This window comes from Elephas maximus, chromosome 12 (genome assembly GCF_024166365.1).
Source record: "Elephas maximus indicus isolate mEleMax1 chromosome 12, mEleMax1 primary haplotype, whole genome shotgun sequence".
NCBI classification, from domain to species: Eukaryota; Metazoa; Chordata; class Mammalia; order Proboscidea; family Elephantidae; genus Elephas; species Elephas maximus.
The window spans coordinates 104577817-104598442 of NC_064830.1; the positions used below are offsets into that span (position 1 = coordinate 104577817).

The window sequence follows — 20626 nt, forward strand, 5'->3', positions numbered from 1 at the left end:
CTGATAAGCCATTGGAAATATGTCCTTGTTGGCAACTGGTTTATAAGGCTTGCATCTGCCCATAGAAGGCTGGGAGCCCGAAGATCATTTTAAGTTTCCAGCAGTCATGTTGTTGTTGTTGTTAGGTGCCGTCAAGTCAAGCTCTTCCCAGTCTTCAAATAGTCATACTGTCTTTTAATCCAAGGCTCTGGGGAAGTACAGCTCTCTCAAAAACTTCGACATTTTTTCATCTTTTGCATTCCAGTCTGTTTCTGCTAATAGCCACGCCCACAATTATTTTTGAGACATGCCTTTCTCAAAACTTAATAACATGTTTCTTGGGAGAGCCACGTCACATATTCAGAGGTTTTAACAAGGGATACTTTGATTTGTGTTAACAGGCCCGTATTGTTATTTAAAGCATGTCTCAGTTTTATCTTTTACTGCTTGTTGTAGTTGTTGTTAGGTGCCATTGACTTGGTACCGACTCATAGCGACCCTGTGTACAACAGAACCAAACACTGCCCAGTCCTGGGCCATCCTCATGGTCGTTGTTATGCTTGAGCCCATTGTTGCAGCCACTGTGTCAATCCGTCTCATTCAGGGTCTTCTTTTTTTGCAGACCCTGTACTTTACCTTGCATGTTGTCCTTCTCTAGGGACTGGTCCCTCCTGATAACATGTCCAAACTATGTGAGACCAAGTCTCACCATCCTTGCTTCTAAGGAGCTCTCTGGCTGTACTTCTTCCAAGACAGATTTGTTCATTCTTCTGGCAGTCCACGGTATATTCAGTAGTCTTTGCCAGCACCATAGTTCAGAGGCATCAATTCTTCTTTGGCCTTCCTTATTCATCGTCCAGCTTTCACACGCATAGGAGGAGGCGACTGAAAAAACCGTGGCTTGGATCAGGTGCACCTTAGTCTTTAAAGTGACATCTTTGCTTTTAACACTTTGAAGAAGTCTTCTGCAGCAGATGTGCCCAGTGCAATGCGTCGTTTGATTTCATGACAACTGCTTGGTGATGAGAAACAATTGCAGCCTTCGACCCTGAAAGACCTAAAATTTGGGGTTATCTTTATTCCTGGCTTATACACCAAACAATTCTTTCCTGAGCTCATTTCCTTCCTGTCAGATGCAACCACTTGCAGCCAGAGAATGCTGCTTCCCCAACTTTTTTTTTTTTTTTTTTTTATAATAACTTTTATTAAGCTTCAAGTGAACGTTTACAAATCCAATCAGTCTGTCACATATAAGTTTACATACATCTCACTCCCTACTCCCACTTACTCTCCCCGTCTTGAGTCAGCCCTTTCAGTCTCTCCTTTCTTGACAATTTTGCCGGCTTCCCTCTCTCTCTATCCTCCCATCCCCCCTCCAGACAAGAGTTGCCAACACAATCTCAAGTGTACACCTGATATAATTAGCTCACTCTTCATCAGCGTCTCTCTCCCACCCGCTGACCAGTCCCTTTCATGTCTGATGAGTTGTCTTCAGGGATGGTTCCTGTCCTGTGTCAACAGAAGGTCTGGAGAGCATGACCGCCGGGATTCCTCCAGTCTCAGTCAGACCATTAAGTTTGGTCTTCTTATGAGAATTTGGGGTCTGCATCCCACTGCTCTCCTGCTCCCTCAGGGGTCCTCTGCTGAGCTCCCTGTCAGGGCAGTCATCGATTGTGGCCGGGCACCAACTAGTTCTTCTGGTCTCAGGATGATGTAGGTCTCTGGTTCATGTGGCCCTTTCTGTCTCTTGGGCTCTTAGTTGTCATGTGGGCTTGGTGTTCTTCATTTTCCTTTGCTCCAGGTGGGTTGAGACCAATTGCTGCATCTTAGATGGCTGCTTGTTAGCATTTAAGACCCCAGACGCCACATTTCAAAGTGGGATGCAGAATGATTTCATAATAGAATTATTTTGCCAATTGACTTAGAAGTCCCCGCAAACCATGTTCCCCAGACCCCCGCGCTTGCTCCGCTGAGCTTTGAAGCATTCATTTTATCCCGGAAACTTCTTTGCTTTTGGTCCAGTCCAATTGAGCTGACCTTCCATGTATTGAGTGTTGTCTTTCCCTTCACCTAAAGCAGTTCTTATCTACTGATTAATCAATAAAAAAACCCTCTCCCACCCTCCCTCCCTCCCCCCCTCGTAACCACAAAAGTATGTGTTCTTCTCAGGTTTACTATTTCTCAAGATCTTATAATAGTGGTCTTATACAATATTTGTCCTTTTGCCTCTGACTCATTTCGCTCAGCATAATGCCTTCCAGGTTCCTCCATGTTATGAAATGTTTCAGAGATTCGTCACTGTTCTTTATCGATGCGTAGTATTCCATTGTGTGAATATACCACAATTTATTTACCCATTCATCCGTTGATGGACACCTTGGTTGCTTCCAACTTTTTGCTATTGTAAACAGAGCTGCAATAAACATGGGTGTGCATATATCTGTTTGTATGAAGGCTCTTGTATCTCTAGGGTATATTCCGAGGAGTGGGATTTCTGGGTTGTATGGTAGTTCTATTTCTAACTGTTTAAGATAACGCCAGATAGATTTCCAAAGTGGTTGTACCATTTTACATTCCCACCAGCAGTGTATGAGAGTTCCAATCTCTCCGCAGCCTCTCCAACATTTATTATTTTGTGTTTTTTGGATTAATGCCAGCCTTGCTGGTGTGAGATGGAATCTCATCGTAGTTTTAATTTGCATTTCTCTAATGGCTAATGATCGAGAGCATTTTCTCATGTATCTGTTGGCTGCCTGAATATCTTCTTTAGAGAAATGTGTGTTCATATCCTTTGCCCACTTCTTGATTGGGTTGTTTGTCTTTTTGTGGTTGAGTTTTGACAGAATCATGTAGATTTTAGAGATCAGGCGCTGATCGGAGATGTCATAGCTGAAAATTCTTTCCCAATCTGTAGGTGGTCTTTTTACTCTTTTGGTGAAGTCTTTAGATGAGCATAGGTGTTTGATTTTTAGGAGCTCCCAGTTATCGGGTTTCTCTTCATCATTTTTGGTAATGTTTTGTATTCTGTTTATACCTTGTATTAGGGCTCCTAGGGTTGTCCCAATTTTTTCTTCCATGATCTTTATCGTTTTAGTCTTTATGTTTAGGTCTTTGATCCACTTGGAGTTAGTTTTTGTGCATGGTGTGAGGTATGGGTCCTGTTTCATTTTTTTGCAAATGGATATCCAGTTATGCCAGCACCATTTGTTAAAAAGGCTGTCTTTTCCCCAGTTAATTGACACTGGTCCTTTGTCAAATATCAGCTGCTCATACGTGGATGGATCTATGTCTGGGTTCTCAATTCTGTTCCATTGGTCTATGTGTCTGTTGTTGTACCAATACCAGGCTGTTTTGACTACTGTGGCTGTATAATAGGTTCTGAAGTCAGGTAAGGTGAGGCCTCCCACTTTCTTCTTCTTTTTCAGTAGTGCTTTGCTTATCCGGGGCTTCTTTCCCTTCCATATGAAATTGGTGATTTGTTTCTCTATCCCCTTAAAATATGACATTGGAATTTGGATCGGAAGTGCGTTAAATGTATAGATGGCTTTTGGTAGAATAGACATTTTTACTATGTTAAGTCTTCCTATCCATGAGCAAGGTATGTTTTTCCACTTAAGTATGTCCTTTTGAATTTCTTGTAGTAGAGCTTTGTAGTTTTCTTTGTATAGGTCTTTTACATCCTTGGTAAGATTTATTCCTAAGTATCTTATCTTCTTGGGGGCTACTGTGAATGGTATTGATTTGGTTATTTCCTCTTCGGTGTTCTTTTTGTTGATGTAGAGGAATCCAAGTGATTTTTGTATGTTTATTTTATAACCTGAGACTCTGCCAAACTCTTCTATTAGTTTCAGTAGTTTTCTGGAGGATTCCTTAGGGTTTTCTGTGTATATAATCATGTCATCTGCAAATAGTGATAACTTTACTTCTTCCTTGCCAATCCGGATACCTTTTATTTCTTTGTCTAGCCTGATTGCCCTGGCTAAGACTTCCAACACGATGTTGAATAAGAGCGGTGATAAAGGGCATCCTTGTCTGGTTCCCGTTCTCAAGGGAAATGCTTTCAGGTTCTCTCCATTTAGAGTGATATTGGCTGTTGGCTTTGCATAGATGCCCTTTATTATGTTGAGGAATTTTCCTTCAATTCCTATTTTGGTAAGAGTTTTTATCATGAATGGGTGTTGGACTTTGTCAAATGCCTTTTCTGCATCAATTGATAAGATCATGTGGTTTTTGTCTTTTGTTTTATTTATGTGATGGATTACATTAATGGTTTTTCTGATATTAAACCAGCCTTGCATACCTGGTATAAATCCCACTTGATCAGGGTGAATTATTTTTTTGATGTGTTGTTGGATTCTATTGGCTAGAATTTTGTTGAGGATTTTTGCATCAATGTTCATGAGGGATATAGGTCTATAATTTTCTTTTTTTGTAATGTCTTTACCTGGTTTTGGTATCAGGGAGATGGTGGCTTCATAGAATGAGTTGGGTAGTATTCCGTCATTTTCTATGCTTTGGAATACCTTTAGTAGTAGTGGTGTTAACTCTTCTCTGAAAATTTGGTAGAACTCTGCAGTGAAGCCGTCCGGGCCAGGACTTTTTTTTGTTGGGAGTTTTTTGATTACCGTTTCAATCTCTTTTTTTGTTATGGGTCTATTTAGTTGTTCTGCTTCTGAATGTGTTAGTTTAGGTAGGTAGTGTTTTTCAAGGAATTCATCCATTTCTTCTAGGTTTTCAAATTTGTTAGAGTACAATTTTTCATAATAATCTGAAATGATTCTTTTAATTTCATTTGGTTCTGTTGTGATGTGGTCCTTCTCATTTCTTATTCGGGTTATTTGTTTCCTTTCCTGTATTTCTTTAGTCAGTCTAGCCAATGGTTTATCAATTTTGTTAATTTTTTCAAAGAACCAGCTTTTGGCTTTGTTAATTCTTTCAATTGTTTTTCTGTTTTCTAATTCATTTAGTTCAGCTCTAATTTTTATTATTTGTTTTCTTCTGGTGCCTGATGGATTCTTTTGTTGCTCACTTTCTATTTGTTCAAGTTGTAGGGACAGTTCTCTGATTTTGGCTCTTTCTTCTTTTTGTATGTGTGCATTTATTGATATAAATTGACCTCTGAGCACTGCTTTTGCTGTGTCCCAGAGGTTTTGATAGGAAGTATTTTCATTCTCGTTGCTTTCTATGAATTTCCTTATTCCCTCCTTGATGTCTTCTATAACCCAGTCTTTTTTCAGGAGGGTATTGTTCATTTTCCAAGTATTTGATTTCTTTTCCCTCGTTCTTCTGTTATTGATCTCTAGTTTTATTGCCTTGTGGTCTGAGAAGATGCTTTGTAATATTTCGATGTTTTGGACTCTGCAAAGGTTTGTTTTATGACCTAATATGTGGTCTATTCTAGAGAATGTTCCATGTGCGCTAGAAAAAAAAGTATATTTTGCAGCAGTTGGGTGGAGAGTTCTGTATAAGTCAATGAGGTCAAGTTGGTTGATTGTTGTAATTAGATCTTCCGTGTCTCTGTTGAGCTTCTTACTGGATGTCCTGTCCTTCTCCGAAAGGGGTGTGTTGAAGTCTCCTACTATAATTGTGGAGGTATCTATCTCGCTTTTCAGTTCTGTTAAAATTTGATTTATATATCTTGCAGCCCTGTCATTGGGTGCGTAAATATTTAATATGGTTATGTCTTCCTGATCAATTGTACCTTTTATCATTATATAGTGTCCTTCTTTATCCTTTGTGGTGGATTTAAGTCTAAAGTCTATTTTGTCAGAAATTAATATTGCTACTCCTCTTCTTTTTTGCTTATTGTTTGCTTGATATACTTTTTTCCATCCTTTGAGTTTTAGTTTGTTTGTGTCTCTAAGTCTAAGGTGTGTCTCTTGTAGGCAGCATATAGATGGATCGTGTTTCTTTATCCAGTCTGTGACTCTCTGTCTCTTTATTGGTGCATTTAGTCCATTTACATTCAGGGTAATTATAGATAAATAAGTTTTTAGTGCTGTCATTTTGATGCCTTTTTATGTGTGTTGTTGACAATTTCATTTTTCCACATACTTTTTTGTGCTGAGGCGTTTTTCTTAGTAAATTGTGAGATCCTCACTTTCATAGTGTTTGACTTTATGTTAGTTGAGTCGTTACGTTTTTCTTGGTTTTTGTCTTGAGTTATAGAGTTGTTATACCTTTTTGTGGTTACCTCATTATATACCCCTATTTTTCTAAGTAAAAACCTAACTTGTATTGTTCTATATCGCCTTGTATCACTCTCCATATGGCAGTTCAATGCCTCCTGTATTTAGTCCCTCTTTTTGATTATTGTGATCTTTTACCTATTGACTTCCATGATTCCCTGTTATGTGTATTTTTTTTTTAATTAATCTTAATTTGTTTGTTTTTGTGATTTCCCTATTTGAGTTGATATCAGGACGTTCTGTTTTGTGACCTTGTGTTGTGCTGATATCTGATATTATTGGTTCTCTGACCAAACAATATCCTTTAGTATTTCTTGTAGCTTTGGTTTGGTTTTTGCAAATTCTCTAAACTTGTGTTTGTCTGTAAATATCTTAATTTCGCCTTCATATTTCAGAGAGAGTTTTGCTGGATATATGATCCTTGGTTGGCAGTTTTTCTCCTTCAGTGTTCTGTATATGTCGTCCCATTCCCTTCTTGCCTGCATGGTTTCTGCTGAGTAGTCAGAACATATTCTTATTGATTCTCCCTTGAAAGAAACCTTTCTTTTCTCCCTGGCTGCTTTTAAAATTTTCTGTTTATCTTTGGTTTTGGTGAGTTTGATGATAATATGTCTTGGTGTTTTTCTTTTTGGATCAATCTTAAATGGGGTTCGATGAGCATCTTGGATAGATATCCTTTCGTCTTTCATGATGTCAGGGAAGTTTTCTGTCAGAAGTTCTTCAACTATTTTCTCTGTGTTTTCTGTCCCCCCTCCCTGTTCTGGGACTCCAATCACCCGCAGGTTATCCTTCTTGATAGAGTCCCACATAATTCTTAGGGTTTCTTCATTTTTTTTAATTCTTTTATCTGATTTTTTTTCAGCTATGTTGGTGTTGATTCCCTGGTCCTCCAGATGTCCCAGTCTGCATTCTAATTGCTCGAGTCTGCTCCTCTGACTTCCTAGTGTGTTGTCTAATTCTGTTATTTTATTGTTAATCTTTTGGATTTCTACATGTTGTCTCTCTATGGATTCTTGCAACTTATTAATTTTTCCAGTATGTTCTTGAATAATCTTTTTGAGTTCTTCAACAGTTTTATCAGTGTGTTCCTTGGCTTTTTCTGCAGATATCCTAATTTCATTTGTGATATCATTAAGCATTCTGTAAATTAGTTTTTTATATTCTGTATCTGATAATTCCAAAATTGTATCTTCATTTGGGAAAGATTTTGATTCTTTTGTTTGGGGAGTTGGAGAAGCTGTCACGGTCTGCTTCTTTAAGTGGTTTGATATGGATTGTTGTCTCCGAGCCATCACTGGGAAACTAGTTTTTCCAGAAAATCCGCTAAAAAAAAAACTGCAGTCAGATCCCTATCAGAGTTCTCCCTCTGGCTCAGGCTATTCAGATGTTAATGAAGCTGCCTGGGGAGGGTGGGGGAGGGAACAGAGAGATAGGAGAGTAGCACCTCAGAATATAGCCAGAGTTGCTTGTCTTGCTTGGAATGACTATTATATCTGAGATTCCCGCGGGCGCGTCGCCTATGTGTGCTGTCTGTGTGGAGATTGCCCCCGGGGGGTCTGGCCCGCTGGAGTCACGGTCAGATCCTCCGCTTCCAGCCCCACGCCCAGCGTCAAGGCTCCCCTACTGGGACGGTGCACTCTCGACTCCAAAATCAGTCGCTGCCTCCCGGGGACTTCTCGTCCCTCCAGCCACGTGGCCGTGCCGCCCCCGTGAACCAGGTGGGCCCCCTCCCGGGGTTAGTTCAGATGGGTGGAGTAGCTCCCCGTGCTTGTGCCGCGATCGAGTGTCCCGGCTGGAACGCTGTTCTCCCCGCTCCAATACCAGTCGCTGCCTCCCGGGGACTTCTCCTACCGGCTGCGTCCCACGCCGCCCGCGCGACCCGGATGGTCACCTTCCCGGGGTTAGTTCAGGGGGTGGAGCAACTCTCCGTGTTTATGGCGTACCTGCGTGCAGTCCAAATCCCTGTGGGACGGTTCCCCGGCTCGGATGCTGCTCTTTCTGCTCCAAGATCAGTCACTGCCTCCCGGGGACTTCTCCTAACGGCTGCGTCCCACGCCGCCCGTGGAACCGGCTAGTCCCCCTCCCGGGGTTAGTTCAGGGGGGTGGAGCAGGTCTCTGTGCTTGTGCCGTACCTGACTGGTACGCTGGCTCCAGGCTCTGGAAACAATCGCTGCTTCCCCGTATTAGTTCTTTCTCCGTCTCTAAATCTGTGTTTGTTGTTCAGGGTTCGTAGATTGTTATGTATGTGATCGATTCACTTGTTTTTCCGTGTCTTTGTTGTAAGAGGGATCCGAGGTAGCGTCTGCCTAGTCCGCCATCTTGGCTCCGCCTCCCCAACTTTTTATCTAAAGCCAAAGGCTCATTTCTTATACATCTGTCCTTCAAATTCTTATGGGCAAGAGTTTTACCACATGTTTTACTACCGCCTAACACAGATCATTATCTTTTCATCATCCACCTACGGTTTTCTCATTCCCAACTCAACTGCCTGGGCCTGGAGCCAGTGCTGCACCTTTTGGAGTTGTTGTTACGGTCCTCGTTTCTGTATTGTTGGCTCAGGCCACGTTCTGCTGAGGCAGCAAGCAATCCACGAGCTCTACGGTCCTAACACCGAGAGCGTTTCTTGCTCACGTGACTTGTTCTTTAGGAGTTGGTGGCAGGTCTTCTTCATGTGATCCTCATGTTGAGACTCTGACTGAAGGGACAGCCCCTCTCTGGGGCGAGCTCCTCTCATGGCAGAGGAAAGAGAACCAATGATAGAGCCACACCATGGTTCTTGATGCTTTTCATTGCATGTGGCTGTGTGACTTTTGGAGTAGTCCCTGAGTGATGCAGTTAAGTTCTCAGCTGCTAACCAAAAGGTTGACAGTTCAAGTTCACCGAGGGGTGCCTCGGAAGGAAGGTCTGATGGCCTACTCCTGAAAAGTCAGCCACCGAAGCCTATGGAGCACAGCTCTACTCTGACACGCGTGGGGTCACCATGAGTCAGAATCAACTCGACGGCAACTGGTCTGGAAACTGGTTTATGTGACTATGCTTACATTTCATTGCCCAGGAAAGTCATACGACCAACCTGGATAAATGGAGTACCAACCCCCATGGCCATCAAGTCGATTTCTACTCATAGTGATCCTACAGGACAGAGTAGAGCTGCCCCATAGGGTTTCCAAGGAGTGGCTGATGGATCAAACTGCCAACCTTTTGATTAGCAGCCAAGCTCTTAACCACCAGGGCCCCATAAATGGAGTGGGAACATCGATTCTCTCATCAGGAGGGCAGGACGTACTGAGAATTCTACACCTCCCCTTTAGCTGCCCTTCTGCACAAAAATGGCTTTGGACTCACATTTTCTCTTGTCAGAACAAGACACATACTTAAATAAGGATGGGAACTGCTGACTCCTTGGTATATTTATAAGGAGTCCCTGGGTGGCACAAACAGTTAAGAGCTTTCCTGCTAACTGAACTGTTGGAGGTTCGAGTCCACCCAGAGGTGCCTTGGAAGAAAGGCCTGGTGATCTGCTTCCAAAAAAATCAGCCATGGAGCACAGCTCTACTCTGGCACACATGGGTTCACCATGAGTCAAAGTTGACTCGATGGCAAATGGTAAGGTTGGCTGGGTGGGGTTTTTTGGTAGATTTATAACAATTTTAGAAACATACGCATTGTGTAAAGTGTGACAACAACTCTGAAGTGCAGGAGCTCTGGAGGGCTGACAGCCTGGCTGAGTAGGAAACCAAACCGGCAGGTGCACCTTCTCTCTGAGAGTATTCCCAGTAAGTCCCGGCAAGCTCACAAGCGCGCTTGGAGTTGAACGTGATGGAAAGCTGCTCACCTGATTCCTGAGACTAGTTCCACAGAGGAGCTTTGGGGCTTGCCAGTCGTGGCGGACGTTGAGCGTCTTGTTCCTCTTTCTCTCCACAGTTCGACATGCAGAGGATAACTCTGGAGGAGCTGAAGCACGTTCTCTATCACGCCTTCCGGGACCACTTGACAATGAAGGATATTGAAAACATCATCATCAACGAGGAGGAAAGCCTGAACGAGACCTCGGGGAACTGCCAGACAGAGTTTGAAGGAGGTAGGGGCCCCACTGCTTCTGCTTTCTCCCTGGTCTCACGCAGCCCAATGCCTCCATGCTCTCTGCATGAAAAACGTGTTTACACTCCCAGCCTGAAGTGGCCTAGCACTGAAGCCAAAGATCCAGGACTGAGGTTAGAAGATCCTTTCAGCAAAGATACAGGGTTTCCGGGTTTTGCTTTTCTGGGTTATTTTTCCCCTAAGCTTCCCAAAATTGGACGTGTGGCTTTGTGATGTTTGCATTTACTTAGCGAGGGCTGCAGTGGGGTGGTGGAAAGAGCCAGGTTAGATTGTCAGCAAGCTTGGGTCAAGTTCATTGACTAGTGTATGACCTTAAAAACTTGGGAACAGGTATATTTTCTCTGAGTGTGTTTCCTTGTCTGTCAACCCCAGGATAACTACACTTACGTCACAGGGTCCTTAGGAGAGGATGGTGTCTGTGCACTGGCCAAAGAGAGGCCAGGAACAGAGTCTTTGGATGAACTTAACCAAGTAGTTACAGAAGAAATAGGGTTCCCAAAAGAGGCTCACACGAGACCTTTTTTCTTGGGCTCATGAAAGAAAACTGAAAGGGGGGGAAAAAAAGCCTACCTTATCCCCTAATTGGTAGGGTTCCTGGGAAGGTAAATAATTTAATCTCTCCTCCCAGCTTTGCAAATCAGAGCTGCTTTAACATTTTCCAAGTACAGAAAATTAAAAAAAAAAAAAAAAAAAATTTACCTAAAACAGCATAGCAGGATACCAGCTATTCTTAACCTGTTCAATGCTAAGGTTTCTTAAAGAGGCCGAACTATTTTTCCTTATTTTTTTTCCTGAACATTTAACTAAATCAATATACACAGTGGGTGAGCTTTCATGGGGACACCTGAATGACCCTTGGCTACCTGATCTTGGAGCTGCCTCGAGAGAATGGGCCAGCACCATGGTAGTGAGGCTACTTGGGACTGAGCGAGCCCAAGTGACCACAGTGTTAACTCAGACCTGGGCTCCCATCGGCCCTGCCTGGGCTGGGCACCTGTATCACTGTGCAAGGATTAAAAGCCATGGCCATGGGAAACAGAGTGTGGCTTCTACTTAGCTTCTACTAATTTAAATCAACTCAAACTGGGGTAACAGAGAGCAATGGGGACTGGGGAAACTAGAAATCAATGCCACCTTGTACAGGCATCCGAATTTAAGTTTATCCAAAACACTGTGTACACCACTGTTGTGGTCCGAGTGCTGCCTTGTTCCTCACATTTGTGACACTTGGGCTATAACATCAATCACTTTATTTAGAACTGGAGGTGCACGGATCACAGAGGGTAGGTTCGTCCCAGCCAAGGCCATTTCTAGCAGGACATGTAGGGGTGGGGGTGTGAGCAGAAGTGAGGAGGACGAGGATTGGACCAAAACTGGGGGACCAGCAGGCCTGGCTCCCCCAGTCCATCTCGTTCTTAGCTGACAGATGATACGCTCAAACCATAAACGTACTTGGGCCTTTCACTCCCCGCTGGCGGTGAGCGCTCTTGAAGTGGATGGGAGAAGAAATTTCTGGGTAGCTTGTTTTCCACAAGAGGCTTTGTTTGTGGATCAGTGTTTGGTTCAGGGAAACGTCACAAGTCTTAGTAATTTGGGGAAGGTCTGCTGCACTGCGAAGTAATCTGAACTCTAAGAAATGCCCCTTCATTACTCAAAAGCTCCTATGCTAAGAAAATTGATGACTTACAAGCCAAAAAACCTCTAGCCGTGGAGTCAGCTCTGACTCATGATATCCTGACTCAAATGTCACAGCAGAGCTGTCCTCCACAGGGTTTTCCATGGCTGCTTTTTCAAAAGTAGATTACCAGGCCTTTCTTCCAAGGCACCCCCGGGTGGACTCGAAACTCCAGCCTTTCCTTAGCAGCTGAGAACATCAACTGTGTGCACCACCCAGGAACTCCATACAAAGGGGTTGCCAAAGAAATGTCTTACTGGGTCGGCTTTAAGGATCAGCAGGATATTAGCACATTGGCAGTGGGGGATAATCAGTAAGTCCCAGGAAATTAGTAAGTGTCAGGTAATTATTAATCGCTAATTGCTTTCAATTTTATGATCTTATTTAATAAAAGAAACATTTGTTTTTTCCATGAGCACATTTCTTTCTTGCACGACCTCCGTGACCCTGATTACATAACCCTTTTGCATATTTTCACGTCAGAGAAGAAATTTTAAGATTCTGCCAGTGCTGTTTGGCCCCAGGCCCAAGCTTGTTGATCTGTATTTTGGTTTTAGATTTTTCCATTCTTGGATGTGGTTGAGATCACTGTCACTGGTGCCGCAGTAGCGTGTTTAATGTCCGCGGCCCTCTCCAAGTTGAGGAAAGGCCTCCCTAATCGTGGTTTGGACAAGCATGCGGAGAACGCAAACCCCGAGTTTACCCCCTGCTGCTTTAGATCTGAAAGAGGCCATCTGAGACCCTTTGGCTGACCTTGCCCTCCCCATATCCACCTCAGTAAACCCCACCATCTAATTTTGAAGGAAAGGTGGTTTTCTTTGTTTCTTTGAAGCCACAGAACTTTTTCCAATTCTAATCATCCCTTGTAACCCCAAATAATTGAGGAGAGGGAAGGAAGGAATGCCTGACAGGAGAGAAGGGAGCAATGCTTGATAGGAGGGAAAGGAGCAGTGCCTGATGGGAGGGAAAGGAGCAATGCATGGAAAGGAAGGGAGCAATGCTTGATGGGAGAGAAAGGAGCAATGCATGGTGGGAGGGAATGGAGCTGTGCCTGATGGGAGGGAAAGGAGCAATGCTTAATGGGAGGGAAAGGAGCAATGCATGATGGAAGGGAAGGGAGCAGTGCCTGATGGAAAGGAAAGGAGCAGGGCAGAGACAAGGAGCCATTTCTCACAGGTCCCAGAGCCCACTCAGGCCTCTAGGCTCTTGCTTCTCTTCAGAAAGCTCCTCCCTCCTGCTCTTGTTAGAGCTTTCCCACAGCAAGTACATAACCATGCTGAGAGGCTCACCTGCAGTGCTGGGTTCTCCCACCTCAGCTAGGTGATCCGTCAGGTTTGGAAATCCTATTTGTTTTGAGGGGAAGGAACTAATGAGGAAGAAAAAAAACTAATGGGCCAGAGAGAAAGGAGACCATGTAAAGATGTTCAACATCATACTTATCAAACCCATTGCCATCGAGTCGATTCTGATTCACGGTGACCCTATAGGCCAGAGTAGAACTGCCCTATAGGGCCTTCTTTACAGAATCAGATCGCAATATGCAATCAACTAGAAACGAACGTAAGGCTTTCCAAATGCCCTCAGCATCATTGAATGTCAATCACTATATTTCTGATTTTTATAAATCTTGAGTCTGATACTTTTACAACGACGTAGTCAGAGTTTGCCAGGTAAGTTAGGAGTTAGAGATTACGCATTTCACATGAATGGAAGAATAAGGAACAGAGGAAGAGGCCAGGGGCCCAAAGGGTGTGGCACCCCTGATGGGAAAGGTCTTTGTTCTTGTTTTTCTTTTTGTTCTGTTTTCTTGTTTGATTTTTAGAACATTGCAGACACACACACACCTACACACCCCAGTCTACCTTATTTTATGGTAGGTTTTTAGGGCCCTACCTTATCTTTATGGTCTTATCCTTATCTTCTCCTAAGGAACAGATAAGAGGAGATCAGATTAAACTGCAATCTAGATACAAAGAAGGATTTCCTGACTTCTTGAGGAACCCCTGAATTGGGGGCTTACAGATCGTGGACAATCCATTTCCTAGAACATCAAAAAGAAGCCACTTAGAGAAGCAGGGAAGAGACTAGAAGACTCTAACTCCAGTGTTCTGTAATGGACTCCTTCATTACACACCCGGCTTCAGGCTGGGAAATCATTCAGATTGAATGGGGTGCTGGCCAGGTGCCTCCCACTGCTCTGGGTGCTTTTCACACATGAGTTCATTTAACCCCACTGAGTTCTGAGACTGACTGCTGTTACCTTCTGTCAAGTCAGTCCTCGACTCATGGTGACCCCATGCACCATGGAAGAAAATGCTGCCCAGCCCTGCATCATCCCCAAGATCAGTTGCAGACGGGACTGTTGGGATCCACAGGGTTCTCACTGACCGACTTTCAGAAGCTGATTACCAGGTCTTTCTAGCCCGTCTTAGCCTGGACACTCTACTGAAACCTGATGAGCATCCTAGCAACACACAAGGCTCCCCTGATGGATGGGTGGTAGCTGTGCTTGAGGTACATGGGCCAGGATCAAACCCAGGTCTCCCAGATGGGAGGCAAAAATTGTACCACTGAACCACCAGTGTCCCGTAGGACTCTCTGGCAGTAAGTGTTAATTAGAAGCCTATAGGTCCCCATTTCAGTAAGAATATTTGATTAAAAGTATGACTTTCAGGCTTAGGACCATAGCTAATCTTATGGGACAACTCCATCAATTGGTATAACGTAGATCATAAAGATAATGGTCTATATCCTAGTTTGGTGAGTAGCGTCTGGGGTCTTGAAAGTGTGCGAGCAGCCATCTGAGATACAACTATTGGTCTCTAGTCATCAGGAACAAAAGAGAATGAAGGAAACCAAAAGCTCAAAGAAGAAACAAGTCCACATGAGCCATGACCTCATCTAGCCTGAGACCAGAACTAGGTGGTGCCCAGCTAACACTACCAACCATTCTGACGAGGGACACAGTAGAGAATCCCAGACAGAATGGGAGAAAAATGTAGAACAAAACTCAAACTTCTGAAAAAAAAGGCCAGACTTACTGGACAGATAGAGACTAGAGGAACCCCTGAGACTATCGCTCTAAGATACCCTTTGAACTTGGAACTGAAGACACTCTTGGAGGTCACCTTTCATCCAAGTAATAGATTGGCTTATAAAATAAACAATATCGCCTGTGAGTGCTATGCTCCCTTAAATAATCAACTATTTGAGACTAAACTGTCAATATTTACCCTAAAGCAAAGATGAGAAGGTAAGGAGGGGCAGGGAAGTTAGATTAATGGAAACGGAACAAACAGAATGGAAAAATGAGGATGCTGACACATTATTAAAAAATGTAACTAATGTCATGGAACAATTTGTACAAAAATTGTTAAATGGAAACCTAACTTGCTGTGTAAACTTTCACCTAAAACACAATAAAATATTAAAAAAAAAAAAAAAGTACGACTTTCAGGCACTCCCAGCCCCTCAATTTTTTCTGAATGCCCTCATTGAGATATATTATGCTGCATGTACTTAGATGTTAGTTTTCAATATTTGTGTTCTAGTTATTTGGAAAAATAAGCAGGGTAACATCCATCATAACTGGCTAACCACTGGGGACAGGGCAGTGCCACCTTCCAGGTGAGCATTTGACAACCTGACAAGAACGAGTCTGTTAAATCCATGCTAAACAACAGAGTTTCAGGGTGGCTTGCTTCAGTTCATCCACTTTTAATCACATCTTATTTTTGGAAAACATAAGCTCAGTGACACTAGAGACAAATCTGTACTTTTATTATCTGGATCCAGTTGGTGACATATATGGAATTTAATAGTCTATGGTTACATCATCTGCCTGTCTGTCACCTGATCTTTATGAAGTATTCCTATGACAAATTACACTATATATTACATTGGATAGTGCTTGCGTCTAATATTTTTACAGCTAAATCCATATTGGTACAGTCCAGGAAGAAAGGGACAGCACAGAACTTTCCGGAAGGCTTGCCCCATGCAAAGTGCTTTTACACTTGTTAATACATTGGGGTGACTCCTTGGCACATCCTTGGGAGATAAGCTCTGTTGCCTGCATGTTACAGATTAGGAAACTGAGGCTCAGCAAGGGGAAGCCATTCCTGAGTCAAATGGAAAGCTTTACGTCAGTGCAGACACACAGATAAACACACACACATACACGCTCCCGCCTGCCTTATCTTTATGGTAGGTAGGTAGGCCACTGCAGTCCCAGGTAAGCAGCAAGGAGTGAGTAAGGATTTGAACCCAGGCCTCCTGACAAAGCCCTGCCCTGTCAGCCTCTGTCACTCCCCTGGGCTTTGGCATTTCCGAGGCTCCTTACACGATGGTGGTGTGTCCTCCTCGTTCATTTTCCATCTCATCACCAATGAAAGCAGCTTCTATTTGGAAGCTGAAGAGGAATGTAGCAGGATCTGTGTGTGAGCCCTTTCAAGACACATCCCCCAAGTGTTGTCCCCAAATGGAATCCCAACTGTCAGATTTTTCTTGACGTTCTGACAACACGCACGGGAGGAAGAAGTAAAGCAAAATCACCAACTGGGGGTAACTGGTTTCCGGGAAAGACACAGAACAGCTGCTGCGTACCAGTCCGTACCTCGGTAGGATGGACAGGAGGAAAGTGTCACAGGAGGTGATGGTGGCCAGGTAGCCCCAGAAAGATCACTGGTGCAGAAGTGTGGGTTCTGTTCCCAGCCCTGTGCCAACTGGCTGTGTCACTCTGGGAGTGTTACTTAACCTCTCTGAGTTTTATTTTCCTCATCTGTGTACATGCAAAGATTGGACAAGGATGGTCATATCTAGACTCAAACGTTTCTGGGCTCAGTGACAAGTCAGAAAGACTTTGGTGGCCAAAACCAAGGTCCACCCCTGCTGAAGTCACAGTGTCCCTGCTGGGCTGTCAAGCGCACACCTGGACCTGCCCGGTCACCCAGCCGTGTGCATTGGGTATTTCATCCCCATCCAAGTGAAAAGGGCTTGGCTTGTCATCTATACCATCTGCTCCCTGCTCGCCTGGTGCCAGGACTTTCCTGAAATAAAACCTGTTCTGCTGCATAGAGGTAGGAGGTTAAGGTGCAGCTGAGGTCAGTGGCATGTGCTGAGAGAGGAGACAGTTTTCAAAGAGATTTGGAGCTTCAGACCAAAAAAAAAGTCTCTTCTCTTTGAGGACCCTTCACAGCAAACATGTAGGGAAGTTTTCTGGAATATTCGGTGAAGAGTGATAAGATTCTGAGACATGGAATAGAGACTGGCAGAGTCGTCTTTTAATTTTATTGTGGTAAAATATATATAACAAAGCCTTTGCCATTGTGACCATTTTTAAGTGTACAAACCAGGGACGTTAATTACATTCACCATGTTGTGCAAAATTAACACAACGCATTTCCAAAACTTTCTCATCACCCCAAACAGAAGCTCAACAGCCTTTTAGCAGTGACTCCCCCACCACCCTCTTCCACCAGCCCTGGTAATTGCTAGTGAACTTGGTCTCTATGCACTGGCCAACTCAAGGTATTTCGTGTATGTGAGATCATACAGTCTTTGCCTTTGGTGACTTATTTCACTCAGCGTAATGTTTCCAAGGTTCATCCTTGTTACAGCACGTGTCAGGATTTCATTTCTCCTTATGCCTGAGAAATAGTCCACTGTACGTGTGTATGTATATATCACATTTTGTTTCTCAGTAGATGGACGGGAATTTGGGTTGTTTTCACCTTTTGGCCGTTGTGAATAGTGCTGCAGTGAACATTGGTATACAGCGGAGACCTATTAGATAAGTCTGTGTGATGGCTAGGAACCCCTGCTCAGGACTCAAGATAGGCTTGACTGAAAATCCGGCCCTACCATGTGTTCGCTGACTTAAAGAAGCCACTTGACCTCTTAGAGCCTCATTTTCTTCATCTCAGAAATAGGAACCATGTTGTTACCTCCTTCATGTGGTTGTAACAAGGATTAAATGAGCTGGCACATGGAAATATTTAGTATAATGCCTAAACATTAGAAAGCACTCAAAACAAGAAAAAGCTAGCAGGTAGACTCACCCCAGTCTATTCATGTTGTTACTTATTACCTGGAGACTGGAGACATTGCTGCCCAGGTATTGCTGGAACCCCACATCTTTGAAGGATGGGGCAGGGACCATATTCACAGAGTCTGAGCCTTTCTCTGGGCACAGCCGTTCCTAATGTCAAATCGCTGCTAACAACTGGTGTTACCCAGAGTTCTGGTCAAGACTCATGGGGTTGCAAGTAACAGAAACCCACCCGGAACCCCTTAAACTAAAAAGCACCAGCACAAATAATAGGAGATTCAAAGGGATGGACTTTGAGGGACCTGGACCCAGAAAGCTCAGGCAACATTCTCCCACTCTCACTTCTCCTCCTCCTCCTCCCTCTGCCGGCTTCGTCTGGGGCAGGCTCTCTCTCCATGGGTGGCAGCTTTGGATGCAGCCCTGGCATCTCAGGAGGCTGGTTCACTCCCTCAGGATCCATCTCCATGCCAACACGGGGCTCCAATCAAACCTGCTTGGCTCGTGGGCCCCGAACCAACCCAAGAGTTTGGGGGCCAGTCTGGTTTCTCATGGTGGGGAGAGTGAAGTCCCGGATTGAGAATTCTACGAGGTAGGAAGGTACAGATCCCAAAAAGAAAAGAAGAATTTTGTTACTAGAAGGGGAAGGCTGCTGGGGAGGCCAAAACTGTCTAACCACCACACCAAGGCTTCATAGTAGGACCCTCAAAAAGCAAGACACAGTGAGCCGTCTGAGGTCCAGCAAGCCCGGTGTGAGGAGTACAGGGAGCAGCCCCACTCGCGACTGATGAATGCATAAACAGATCGTGGTCCAGCCATACAACAGAGTGTTACTCAGCCATACAGAGAAATGACGTCCTGATACATGCCAGACACGGATGAAACACGAAAACGTGATGCTGAGTGAAGTCAGTCAGACACAAAAAGTCACACGTTATAGGATTCCTTTTGTAAAATGTCCAGAACAGCCACGTCCACAGAGGCAGAAAGTAGATTAGTGGTTGCCACAGACTGGGGGGAAGGCAAATGGAGACTGATTGCTAACAGGTAGGGTGTGATGAAGATGTTCACAGCCACCCAGTGTGACAGAACAGAACTGTCTCTAGGCTGTAATCTTTATGGGAGCAGATCGCCTGGTCTTCCTCCTGCAGAGCCGCTGGGCAGGTATGGGCCGCCAGTCTTTCAGTTAGCAGCTGAGTGTTACATGGACAGAATCCTGTGTTTCTCTAGCAGCGTGCACTTGGGCACTCCTTTTACTCTATTAGCTCATTTGATCTTTGAAATAATCCTGGGAGATGTTATCTCTAGCTCCTCTTACAGAGGCAGAAACAGGTTCAGGGAAGTTCAGTCACTTGCCCAGGTTTCAAGGTGGTAGTTGGAGAAGAAGCCTTATCTCGAGCTCAGGCTGACCTGTTCTCTTGCCACAGAAACAAAGAATAGACATTTAGAGTAAATATCCAGAAATACAGCACAACACAAATAAGTGAAAGCCAAAGGCGGACCTTAAATTATTGTCAACAAACACTAATTAGTGCTAGGTTATACCTGGTCTATCACACGTGTTTGAAATGCACTTTCTTTGGGCCAGTGAACGCTCTACTGCTGAGCAGAAGATCAAGAAGAGACAGTAGTCAAGTGCTCGGCTGCTAACTCGGCCAGCAGTTCGAACCCACCAGCCTCTCCCCAGGAGAAAGATGAGGCAGTCTGCTTCCGGTAAGATGGACAGCCTTGGAAACCCTGTGGGGCAGTAGTACTCTGCCCTCTAGGGTCACTATGAGTCAGAATTGACTCAGCAGCAACAGGTTTTGAACCTTGGGGATTAGCGTCAGACCTGGGCTCAAATCCCACCTCTACCATTTGCCAGATGACTTCCGGCTCCACTTCCAGCTCCGCTGTCAGAGCCTCTGAGGCCTCGTCTATTACGTGGGGGCAGCTACACTCAGCTGACTGCAGGGTTACACATGAGACAGTACCTGGCCCACTGAGGCGGGTGTTCAAAAGGGAGTGTTCTAAAGGTTTACAAAGGGAATTAGCATTAGGTGAACATAAACAATATTCCGGCACCTTCATGCTTCCTCAAACCCTCACAACAAGGCAGGTCTTCGTACCCCCATGGTGAGGAAGTTGAGGCCCAGGGAAGTGCACTTGCCCAAGGTCACACAGCTGATACCTGGGACAGTCACAACTCAGATGGAAGCTGGCCCGGCTCCAAAGCCATGGCTTCTTTACCCTCGTCACACAGCTTCTGGTGGAGTCAGAACTAGGTGTAAAACAGTTCTCAGGGCACAGAGTTTGAACCACACCCTCCGTGATGACCTGTGTCAGAGCTACGCTGACCAGTGTGTGAGCTAGAAGCTTCTCTCTGCTTACACAACATTGGTCTCGATTCAGATTTGAAGTCCTAACCCCTGGTACCTGTGAACATGACCTCGTTTGGAAACAGGGTCTTCGAAGAAGCTATCGGTTAAGTTACTCATTGCTGTCAGGTCAGTTCCGACTCATGGTGACCCCATGGGTTACAGACTAGAACTGCTCCACAGGGTTTTCTTGAATGTAAATCTTTACAGAAGCAGATCGCCAGGCCTTTCTTCCACGGTGCCATGGGGTAGGTTCAAACCACCAACCTTGAGGTTAGTA

General features: G+C 44.4%; 1 protein-coding gene across 3 annotated transcripts in view; it reads left to right on the top strand.

The window, feature by feature from the left end:
• The window catches only part of CALN1 (calneuron 1), a 535451-nt gene that overhangs the window by 507532 nt on the left and 7293 nt on the right, over positions 1–20626 (top strand). For 2 of the 3 annotated variants that reach the window (XM_049902727.1, XM_049902725.1), the window contains exon 5: positions 10092–10248. In XM_049902727.1, the coding sequence (XP_049758684.1) occupies positions 10092–10248 (157 nt within the window). Of the gene's footprint in view, positions 1–10091; positions 10249–13872; positions 13941–20626 lie in introns of those variants that run through there. The other variant, XM_049902726.1, reaches the window with a different exon arrangement.